Source organism: Lepidothrix coronata, unplaced genomic scaffold (assembly GCF_001604755.1).
Source record: "Lepidothrix coronata isolate B3197 unplaced genomic scaffold, Lepidothrix_coronata-1.0 Scaffold99, whole genome shotgun sequence".
NCBI lineage: Eukaryota > Metazoa > Chordata > Aves > Passeriformes > Pipridae > Lepidothrix > Lepidothrix coronata.
In genome coordinates, this window is record NW_016690279.1 from 4024405 (window position 1) to 4035446 (window position 11042).

At 59.3% G+C, this 11042-nt stretch overlaps 1 protein-coding gene across 2 annotated transcripts; it reads right to left on the reverse strand.

Annotated features, from left to right (window-relative positions):
• Positions 1-299: 299 nt before the first annotated feature.
• HCK (HCK proto-oncogene, Src family tyrosine kinase) lies at positions 300-10866 on the reverse strand. 2 transcript variants are annotated; one of them, XM_017822835.1, is made up of 13 exons: positions 10821-10866; positions 8564-8693; positions 8111-8153; positions 7755-7854; positions 7522-7620; positions 7261-7364; positions 6692-6841; positions 6244-6396; positions 5753-5935; positions 5254-5330; positions 2588-2741; positions 2245-2376; positions 300-1644 (listed from the first exon to the last, which is right to left on the reverse strand). In XM_017822835.1, exons 1-13 carry the CDS (start codon positions 10835-10837, stop codon positions 1442-1444), a joined length of 1545 nt encoding a protein of 514 aa, XP_017678324.1. In that variant the 5' UTR covers positions 10838-10866; the 3' UTR covers positions 300-1441. The 2 variants fall into 2 exon arrangements, with proteins under 2 accessions (XP_017678324.1, XP_017678325.1); XM_017822836.1 differs by lacking the exon at positions 10821-10866 and adding an exon at positions 10055-10152.
• Between the last annotated feature and the right edge of the window lie 176 nt (positions 10867-11042).

The following is an 11042-nucleotide window of genomic DNA, read 5'->3' on the forward strand; positions in this document are numbered from 1 at the left end:
GGGGTCGTCGCTCAGTCTCCGGCCTCATGGAGCCGGTCAGGGACGGGGGGCGGCCTGCGCCGCCATCTTTGTTGAGGGCAGGATGCTTGGCGTAAGGGGCGGGCGCGACGCCGCGGCCGCCATGTTTGGTGCGGGCGGGGCCGGGGCCATGCGGTTTCGAACCCGGTCCGTCCCCGCCGGTCCGGGAGCACGGGGCCCGCTCCCAGGGCCGCCCCGGACCCGCCCGGGCCTGCGGCCCGCTCCGAGAGATACTTCGGACACTCCCAGGCCTGGGGCTCGCCCTGAGGGGCTCTTCGGCCCCCAACTTGCCCCATTCACATCCCCCATTCGCATCCCCCCACCTGGGCTCCGGAGCAGGAGGAACGGCCAGGAGAGGAGAGGTTGATAAATACTTTATTGATTACAAAAAGAAGCTCACAAAGCAGATAGAAAAGAGCTGAAGCGTTGGCATTTGCCTCTTGGTATTGAAAATATAATCACAGGCCCTGATCTCCCTGCTGTAAGAGGTACAGGGCTATCTTAAAAATAATATATTGCTTCCTTCTTTTCCCCAAATAACCTGTCATTAAATACTAAAAATAAACAACAACATTAAGTGAGTGTGCAGGGAGCACCGGGCCCTTGCTGACTCTGCAAATGCCCCAGCAGACATCAAATCCTGCCTGTGAGGTTTGCCATGGGGAAGAGGTTTCCTTGGGCCACGACTTTGGGCTCCAGAGGTTCCTCCTAAGGCAAGCAGAAGGGGATCCATCCAGGGACAGCCTGGAAAAGTGCTGTCTGTCTGTCTGCCCACCCTCCTGCACAGCCTCACCAAACCTGTGCTCTGCACTGGGGGGTGCTGTGAAAATACTGAGGAATGAAACCCAGGAGGGAGAGAGCAGGACACGTGTCTGTGACACTTGACATCCAAACTCCAGGATCCTGCGCTGAGGATGAGTCAAAGTGCTGCATCGCCAGGGAATGCCCTGGGATCTCTGGAACACAAAGGGACCAGGTGGGGCACGGGCACTGCAGGGCATTTCACCAAGGCCAGCGCAGCTGAAGCACCTGGAGAATGGTAGGATAAGATCTCAGAAGAATTAAAAAAAAAACTAATCTGGGTTTTTTACTTTGTAGCAGAAGCAGGGCCAACCCCGTCCCTGTCCCTCCTCCTGCAGAGGTGCCGGCATGGCAACCACTGTCCAGCCGGTGCTTCCCGCAGGCACTCAGGCTCCTGGGAAAGGCACAGGGTACAGCCACACATCGCTTCTCTCTCCATCCATCCCAGCATGGCTCCCTCCTGCTCTGCTTCCAGCCCAGCCACTCCAGGAAGGCTGTGGCTCCTCGACCACGATGTATCCTGGGAAATCCGGGGCCAGGCTGGTGGGAGAAGCAGGGCACGGGTGGGATAGGGAAGAGCGGGATGTGTGGTCACTGCAGTGTCTGCCCCCAGCGTCCTGCGCTACAGCTGCTGCTGGTACTGGCTCTCTGTGGCAGTGAAGAAATCCTCCAGAACGCTCTGTGTGTACTCAAAGGTGGGACGGTCCTCAGGCCTGGCCTTCCAGCACCTCATCATGATGTCGTACAGCTCCTCGGGGCAGTTCTCCGTGCGGGGCATCCGGTACCCGCGCTCCAGCGCCCTGATCACCTCCACGTTCGACATCCCTGGAGAAACAGGGAGGCAAAGGTGGACACCACACACGTGGATTTCTTTAAAAGGCATACAAACCCCACGCCCAAACCTGCTCACCCTGTGGGCAATGTCACCAGGAAGGAAAAAGAGTGGTTAGAGGGGTTGGGAAGGGGGAACTGCTGCTCTTGGTCAGGGAAACATGCGGACAACAGAGATGCTGGGTTAGTTGTGGCGTGGAGCTTTGTACCCCAGAGCAGATGGGACTTATAATCACTTTGTATAAATTAAAATAAAAAAAAAATAAAGGCTCCACGTCTCCCTGTGCTGAGTCTGTAACGAGCCATTGCTTCCAATGAAAACAGGTCAGTGGGGGGGCAGAGCTGCTCCTCAGAACAGCCATTTGTGCTACGCCAGATCTTTCCTGGCTCATTTACAACAGGATTTACAGACTAATTTCCTGTTGAAAAAAGATACCAAAGTAACAATTAGTATAAAATAAAGAGTGGTCCCTATTGATAAGGGTTTACAGAGGTTTCCCATGGTGCTGGAGGAGCTTAGATGCCATGGGTGGGGCCCAAAAAGTGGAGTGTGTCTTTTGGAGCCAGATTAGAGGAGGCATTTCACCTCCCTACCTGGGTAGGGGATGCGTCCATAGGTAATGATCTCGGTCAGGAGGATCCCAAAGGACCAGACATCAGATTTTATAGAGAAAGATCCGTAGTTGATGGCTTCTGGTGCAGTCCATTTAATGGGAAACTTGGCACCTGGACAAAGAGATACAACAGGAAACATGAACTCGGACCCAAATGCTGAGAAATGGGTGGTGAAATTTGGGGAACAAGAAACAAACAGAAGAGGAGGAAGTGAAGTGATGCAAATGAGAGGAGCTTCCCTCCCCTGTCCACACACCCAGCACACACTGGTCAGTGGCTCTGAGGGATCCCTCAGACCCTTCACCCCCCAGCAGCTCCCCACCTTCCCGGGCCGTGTACTCGCTGTCCTCGATGACTCTGGCCAGCCCGAAGTCTGCGATCTTGCACACCAGCATTGCTGACACCAGGATGTTGGCAGCTCTCAGGTCTCTGTGGATGTAGTTCCTCTTCTCAATGAAAGCCATTCCTTCTGCAATCTGCCACAGGGTAACGAGGGAAATGCAAAGAGGCTGCTTGAAATAACACCCCCCCACACCCAGAGCTGAAGAAGTCAACAGCTTCTGGGCAGTGCTCAGAAAGGGGTGAGAGGGGGCTGAGCCACAGCAGGAGATGGATGTCCCATCTCTGGAAGTGTCCAAGGCCAGGTTGGACGAGGCTTGGAGCAACCTGGTCTAGTGGAAGGTGTCCCTGCCCATGGCAGGGGGGTTGGAATGAGATGAGCTCTGAAGTCTTTCCCACCCAAACCATTCTGTGATTCTGTGGGACCAACCCCTGCGTGGGAACCGTGCTCCGAGCAGGGAATCCCTTGCAGGAGAGGTCGGGGTTTGGGTGACCAGCACAACATGACACCTTTAAGCTGCTGTGTGAAAAAGACCGTGAGAAATGACACCCAGGGAGCTCCTGTGCTCACAAGCAAGTGACTGTGGATCTCTGCAGGGCAACGTGTAACCGCTTCATCCACAGCCGTGCAGATGTGGAGGCAAGCATGTCACTCTGTGCTCAGGGAAGATGTGAGGCCAATCTCCAAAAACATCCACAAAGGGAAGCAGGGAGTCAACTGTTCCCCCTGCACAAAGGGATCAACAAATGGACTATGATTGCTGCAGGAAGGGTTTGCATCGCAGAGCTTCCCTGGCCAGGGCAGAAAACCACGGAGGTGGCTTTCCTGGGTAGGGTGGGGAGATGCCTGGGGTCTCCCAGACTAGTTTGTGAACAGTCAGCCTTGCCTGGGAGCAATATGGCTGTCCTGGCCCCCAGTAATCCCCCCCACCTCCATCTTTAGAAGCCTCTGCACTCAGTGTGTGCAGCTGTCAGCCCTGATCATGCAGAGGTGACCTGGTGTGTGCACAACCAACCCCCAAATTTGTGCCAAGTTACCCCATGCCTGGATGTGACCAGCATCCAGGTGGTGAAGGGGCTGGAGCAGCCGGAGGGGACACCCCCCATCCCCACCACACCAGCACAAGCCAGCCCAGTGTGAGGTGCAGCTCTCACACAGCTCTCCCCATAAAATACAGAAGTAAACAGGCAGTGCAAGAGCGGAAGGATCATTTCCATGACCACAGATGCAGTTCTACCGCAGTGACTCAGCCCCAGCAAAGTGCAAGGCTGCTGCCTGCTCATGGCAGCACATCAGCCTTTGCTCCCCAGTGCTGCTCCAAGCAGCTCCTCAGAGCTGTGGGCCAAGCTGGGGGTTGGCATGATCCAGCTTGCTGGGAACAGATGGTGTGCAGGAGTGCACAGCTGATCCGCAGACCCCGGCACAGCCCGCTCCATCAGCCAGTGACCTGGTCTAAACCCCCAGGGTCCAGGCTCCCATCTTGCCTTTCCTGTTGCTCAGGTGTCTCTCAGAAATGTTTCATAGAGGTACCAAGCTCATTTCAGAGGGTCCCCGGATTCAGCCCTCAACGGGGGGCACTGGAGGAGCAGCAGGGACTCAGTGGTTGTACAAATGGTTACACACATGGACCGAGGTGTATAACAGCAAATTCTGCTGTGTTCAAAATCAGGTCCTGAAAATATCCCTGAAATAATTCTCACTGAGTGCTCCTGCCTCTCCAGCTGCCTCCCTCTGCCTGTGACAGTCCTTTGGTGACTTTAGTGAACCACAAACCTCCCATAGGCGTTCCTGTGGGCCAACACAGTACTGAAGTACTCCTAGAGAGTACTCCTAGTCCCTCCTAGAGACCAGGAACTGTGGCTGGCTCAGCCTTCCAGGCACTGGGAGCACACAGGATCGTGCTGCAGGGGTCCTGTTAAACCCATGTGGCTTCACACCCCCACAGCTGAGCTGGGTCCTGCCCGAGGCAAGGCTGAGCCAGGGTAAAGCACTGCCTCAGAGCACCTTGCTGGGGACATGGGTGGGATGGGGTGGGCATGTGGCCACACTGGGTTTGTGGGCTGAGCTGGGAGGTGAGGTTTGCAGGTAAACTGTCACAGCAATAGAAACCAACAGCTTAGCCCTGGGCTTGAATGGGCCACATTGACCAGCACCAGCATGTCCCAGAGAAGGGACTGTGCAAATGTGAGCTGTGAAAACACAACCATCCCTCACTCCTGGAACATCCACAAAACACAGCAGCCCCTGTGTGGGCTGCAGGAACCACAGCAGCCTTAGAAGTCGCAGGTTTCCTGGCCCCTTGGAAGGAGTAGCCTGTCCAACCCCCCTCCCAGGCTCTGTGCAGCTCTGGTGGGCACTGCCTGGGTGCAGGGGGGGCTGGCTGCGTGCTGCAGATACCAGGCTGGGTGGGGGGAAGCTGCCACTTCTCCTTTCACACACAACTGCTCCTGTACAGGTGGCGGGATGGGGATGGTGAGCAGGCAGCAGCTGCCCACAGGGGAACCTCACTGCATCCCCAGCACTCCCAATGTCTGCCTGGTCAGACCCAGGCTCGTGGCTGGTGCTGCTCAAGCCCCGGGTAAATTCAGTCCCATCATTCGTCCTTCTCAGAGGCACAAGGGGGAGCAGGAGCCAAGGAAGGTCCTCACCTGGGCAGAGAAGTCGATCAGCTTCGGGAGTGGCAGCTTGTTCCCCTCATTGGTCTTCAGGAAATCCAGCAAGCTCCCTGCAGACAGGGAATAGTGCCAGGGCTGATGGCTCAGCTGGAGCCTGAGGCCATCCTCAGGGTGGCACAGGGTCCCAGGGAGCCGAGCAGGACAAGGGGACTCAGGAAACACATTTGATCCCCCAGCCTGCTCCCATGGATTGGTCAAGGGGCAAACACTGCTGCAGGTTCCTTTCTGCCTTGCTGAGTGCTCCTCCTCATCTGTCCCCTGTCGGGGGTCCCTCCTCTCCCAGAGCTGTCACCACATCCCCCCACCCAGCACCCTGCCCCGGTGGGTAAGGCACACAGTGGCTGGAGCCAGACCTGCTCCCAGTGTCCCGGGAGCTGGTGCAGAGCCCAGGGATGCAGGATTGCTCCTGCACCATCCCAGGTGCTGCCACTCAGCCTGGCCCACAGGCACCACTCAGGGATGTGGGTGGCACCTTTCTCCATGAACTCAGTGATGATGTAGATGGGCTCCTCCTTGGTGACCACCGCGTGCAGCTTCACCAGCTTGTCGTGCTGCAGCGTCTTCATCAGGTTTGCCTCCTCCAGGAAGGCTTCCACGGACATGCTGCCCGGCTTCATCGTCTTCACCGCCACCTTGGTGTGCTTGTTGTAGGTAGCTGGGGGGTGGCACAACAGACCATTCCCAGGCTGCACTGGGAGCACTGGGTTTTGGAGTCAAACTCCCCAGCCCTGCAGACGCAGCTGCTGTGTGAGGGCTGGAGACTGTGCACAGCCCATGGCTGTCCCCACACACCCAGCCCTGAGCAGCCCCTGCATTAAGGCAGGGCCACCTCCATGTCCCCCTGCTCCTCTTCCTCTCTGCCTCTTTCATCCCACCATCCCTCTACCTCCTCTCCCATCCCTCACCCTTCCTCCTTCACCATCACCTTCATTTTCCTCACAGCTGCCTCCCCCTCACTCTCACCCATCCACACTTCTCCAAACTGCCCAGCTCCCAGCTTCTTCTCCAGCCTCAGTGAATCCCGAGGGATCTCCCAGGCATCCTTCTCCCAGGGCTTCTGCGGTTTGGGCACGTGGCAGGGGTGGGTGAGCTTCTGGCACAGCCCATCGCTCTGACCTGCAGGGAGCAGCCAGGACCATTAGCTGGCCCATCTCACCGGCCACACTGTGCTTCAAGGGGGAGTCCGTGGGTATTCAGGGACACCAACACCCACAGCAGTGACAGCCAGCAAGCCACAGCACCAGGGGAAGGTCTGGGAATCTCTGCATGTCGCAGCCAGGGCCACGGCAGAAGCCCAGCAGTGTCAGGCAGGAGCCCCTCAGCATCTGCACACCCCTGTCTGCCTGGTGGCTGTTTGGCTCAGGGACAAAGCCCCACCTGCGGTGGTGGGACCGGGTGTGCCAGGGCTCACCCTTGTAGTGCTGGACCAGCTCCTGCAGCGTGTTGAAGTTGTTGCGCGCGGAGATGTAGAAGCCGCCGCTGTCCAGGGTTCGGATCTTGTAATGCTTCACTGCCCCGCCCTGCATCTCGTCCCCGTCCCGCACCGACAGCGAGTAGCAGCCTGGTTGGGGAGGGGTGAGCTGGCAGCTCCCACAGGGACATATCCCTGCTGTGCCCGGACATCCCATGCTCCCGGCACTCATGGAGCTGTCGCCCAGCAGAGCCAGCAGCGCCCGTCCCACCGTGCTGCCACCACCCCTTCAGCCCCAGGCCAGCTACGGCTGTGCCCCAAACACCCAAGGCATCCTCAGCACCCAAAGCAGCCTCAAGTGCATCCCCCTGTCCCTGCCACGGGGCTCGGACATGTGGCAGCACCATGGGCTCTTGCAGGGACATGGGCCCCCCAGTCCCTGTGCACAGCACAGCAGAGCCCTCAGTCTGGGGAGGGATCTCCTGAGCTCCTCTACCAGGCAAATGTGGGTGAGGGAGGCTCCCTGGGCGGGTGTTCCCCACCACTGAGCTCCAAACACCCCTCTGCACCTTTGGTCGTCTCGCTGTCCCTTATCATGAAGGACCCGATCATGTTCCCGGGGCCAAGGAGCTGCCGCTCTGCGTCCTTCCGGCTGATGCCTTTGAAAAACCACCTGCAGCAGAACCAAAGGAATCAAGGAATGCTGCCGGGGAGCCCAGGCTGCTGTGGGGCAGGGCTGAGGGCAGGACGTGGGTGAGAATAGGGACAGTTGAGGTGAGGGAGTGTAGCACCCCATGGGACCAGGATCTGCCACAGAGGGATGGACTCACTCCTCTGTCTCCAGGGAGTCAGCTCGGGCAACATAGTTGCTGGGGATGAAGCCTTCACGTCCCGTCACCAGTGACCGCGCTTGCCACCAGGCCCCTGACCTGTGACAGAAACACCGTTGGGTCGGCTCATGGCACCTGGCAGCTCCTCCAGGAGCAAGTTCCAGAAAAAAATCCTGACAGGGCCATGCAAGCCTTCAGGAAACCCTAGGTGGGGGAATGCCAGCAGCACTTACTCCTCCAGCACCTTCAGCCGCTCTCCTTTCTGGAAGCTGAGGTCCCCAGCGTTCATTGCCTCGTAGTCGTAGAGTGCCAGCACCACACAGTCCCCTGAGACTGCAGCAAGGGAGCTCCCTGGGCACCCCTCCCCATGCTGGGATGGCTGCCCGGCCACTCCTGCCATGAACACTGGCCAGGACCCCTGCAGCACCCAGCACCTCCATCTTCATCACGTCACATCTGGCCTTCGAGGGGCCCAGAGTCCCCATCCCACAGGGATTAGGAGTGTTCCCCCCAGGTTGGAGAGGACCCAGACACACTGCCCCCACACGTTCCCACCTCCTGCACCCACTTGCAGCCCCCTTGTACCTACCATCCTCAGGCAAGGGCACAGCCACACTGTGGACATGAGTGTTCTGGAAAGTGGGACAAAACCAGAGAGTGACATTGCAGGTGTCAGAGACCTGTTTCCCATGGGGGTCTTGGCCCCAGCAGTGGCAGGGACAGGAGGGCACCAAGGGGCATCACCAGCGCCACCTGACACAACAACCCACACAGCACCAGCATTTCCATCCCTTCCCAACACCTTAGTTTTTCTCTTCCTTTCTCCATAATTCCAGGATTCCCATCATGTCTACTCTGTGCTTTGTTCCAGTGTGGCCTGGGCTCCTATCCCACAGCCAAGTCCCTGCCCCAGTGCACAGGCACTGCCAGTACCCGCAGTTGGCCCCACTGTCAGTGCTGGCAGCTCCTTGGAGGACAGGGGCTGAGCCCCCCATGATGGCTCAGCCCTGAACCCCCGACTCACTCAGCAGCTCCCACTTACCCTTCTGTTGGCGGCCGTAGGGTCCCTCACATAGTGGCCCTGCTGAATGCCGGGGTCGGGATCAGGGTCAGGATCAGTTTTTATCGTCTTCTCTTGGACATCAGCTGCCTTCGACCTCACACAGCCCATGCTGCAGCCGAGGGAGGGGAAGTGAGGCCATTGCAACAGAGGTGAAAGCCCTGCTCCAGCCCCGTTCTGTCACAGCAGGCAAATTTTGGGTGGACAACAGCAGCTGCCATGGAGCAGCTTCCCAGCTCTTCCCCACTTCAGGACAGGCTGCAGCCGCTGGGCACCGTGGCAGCAGAGAGCCACTTGGTATCTTCTGCAAAGTGGGACCCTCATCACGGTGGTCTCCCCCACAGCTCAGGACTCCCCACACAGCACTGCTGGTGCCTGTGGCCCCCCCGCCACGGGTCACTGCTCCCCACCACGGGTCACTGCTCCCCACCACGGGTCACTGCTCCCCACCACGCTCCCCTGCTCTCTGCTGGGTGGAGCCGCCTCGAACAGCCAGCCCAGGGTGAAGGGAAATTCTCAACTTTCTCCAGCTCCCCAAGAAACTCAGTGGGAAAAAAATGCTGCAGGAAGCAGCAAGAGTGGGAAACCCCTCGCAAATGAACTTCCCTTGACCGGAGAGACCTGGGTGCTGAGAAAGGAGAAGGTGCTGGTGGTGACAGTGAAGGAGGAAGCTCAGGGCTGAGCCCTCGATGTGCACAGCACAGTTGCACTTCCACGACTCTCCAGGGACATCACTGTCATATCAACACCCCATTCCTCATCCTTCCCCGTGTGCCAAAGCCCAGGGTAGAGCAGGAGCAGCAGTGGCAGCCGTGAAGCTCTTCCCCCTCACTGGGCACAGGCTCTGGACTGTGCTGGATCCATCCTGGCAAACCCACACGGCACCTGTGTTAAACTCAGCTGTGCCCCACACCGGTGCCATGGCCAGTGCTTGCTGTGTTTGTCCCACACTGGATCAGGGCATCATGAAACACAACCATTCCCGAAGGTTCAAGGGTCCTGCTGGCACCCAGTCAGCACCAATCGTGTGGCCATGCCAATCCCACTGGCTCGTGAGGCATAGCTGGCGTTCCTGGTGTATCCCATTCCCGAAAGCCATGTCCCAGGGCCTGTGCAATGTCCCCAGTCACAGGGGGAGGACCAGGCTGGATGCGAGTGCCCATCACTCTGGGAGAACGGCTGCCCGCAGCCCCCTGTTCTTGCTGCCCCGTGCCCTCGGTCGGGGAGGGCAGCAGCAGGTCCTCGGCAGCCCTTGCAAGGCCACTAAAAGGGACCCCCTCATCGGGGCTGCACCGTGCCCAGCCGGGGCCCCCTGGATTCCTTGCCATCGCCCCATCGCTGTCACCCAGGGACCGCCGCTCGGAGCGGGACCGTCCCGGCGCAGGGACGGACCCACCGGGCTGCCCGTGCCCGGTCCCAGGGCTCCTCCACCCTGTCCCGTCGCCCTCGGGGCTCCGCTCCCCGAGCTCTTACCTCTGCCGCTGTCCCGGGGCACGTCCCCGTCCCCCTTCTACTCCCAGTCCCGGTCCCGGAGCCCGGGCTGCCGCCGCCGCTTTGCTCTGCCCGGCTGTGCTCCCACCTCCCCCCATAAGACCGCGCCCCTCACGGAACGGCCCCGCCCCGACTCCGCCGGTGCTGCCGGACGGGGAGGACGTGGCCGATTCCTCCTGTACCGGGGTGACAGCGGGGACCCCCCCAAAAGCACCGCAATGACATCCCAGCCTCTCGTCACATCGCTGTCCTTGGGGTCCCCCCGACGGGTGTCAGAGCCCTTCTCCCCACCCACTGCCGCCGGGACCCTGCGCGGGTTTGGGTCCTGGCACCGCAGAGTAGCCCCCAGGATGTTTCCTCACCTGGCGGGCAGTGGGGGGCACGGGTGGAGCACAGACCACGGAGTCAGCCTGGGTCTCCATCCCCAGGAAGAAGAAAAGACACCCCTGAGCATCTCATGATGGGGTGCAGGACATGGGAGGTGGGGGCATGGGGTTTGTGAAGCCCAGCTCAGAGGGGTGGAGGTGCCCCAGGTCCCCTGCTGGCCCTGGTATTACCGTGCCTAAACTCCTCTTGGTGCCCTATCCAGCCCCAGAGCATTCCAGCCTTTGCTCTGCCCAGAGCACCCCTGAATTTGGGATGGGTACAGAATCAGCAAGGGGACCCACAGCTCTGCCATGCCCCTGACCACGGCGCTGCTTGGGCTCGGGGTGTCAGAGGAAGCAGCCAGGGCGCAAGAGCAACTCACCTCATGGGGGTTTGCATATGTAAATTTCTTAAGAGAAAAAATAATTTGCTGTGGTAGCCCCGGCATCTGCTGCCCACACACCAGTCTGGGGCTGCAGCGCCGTCCTATAGTCCCCTGCCAAAGAACATCGGCTTGGGGCCATCAGCCAAGGGCCAGCAGCCATGGGACATTAGCTGGGGTAGAGAGGCCAGGGGACATCAGCTGAGGTCCATCAGGCAGCGG

Bases quoted from the DNA above. Each gene is read 5' to 3' on its own strand.
- HCK (XM_017822835.1), bottom strand. The intron at 6,842-7,260 runs GTGCAGAGGGGT...CTCCCCAACCAG, and splicing joins GGACAGCGAGACGACCAAAG to GCTGCTACTCGCTGTCGGTG. The intron at 2,742-5,253 runs GTGAGGACCTTC...ACCCTGTGGCAG, and splicing joins TGATCGACTTCTCTGCCCAG to ATTGCAGAAGGAATGGCTTT.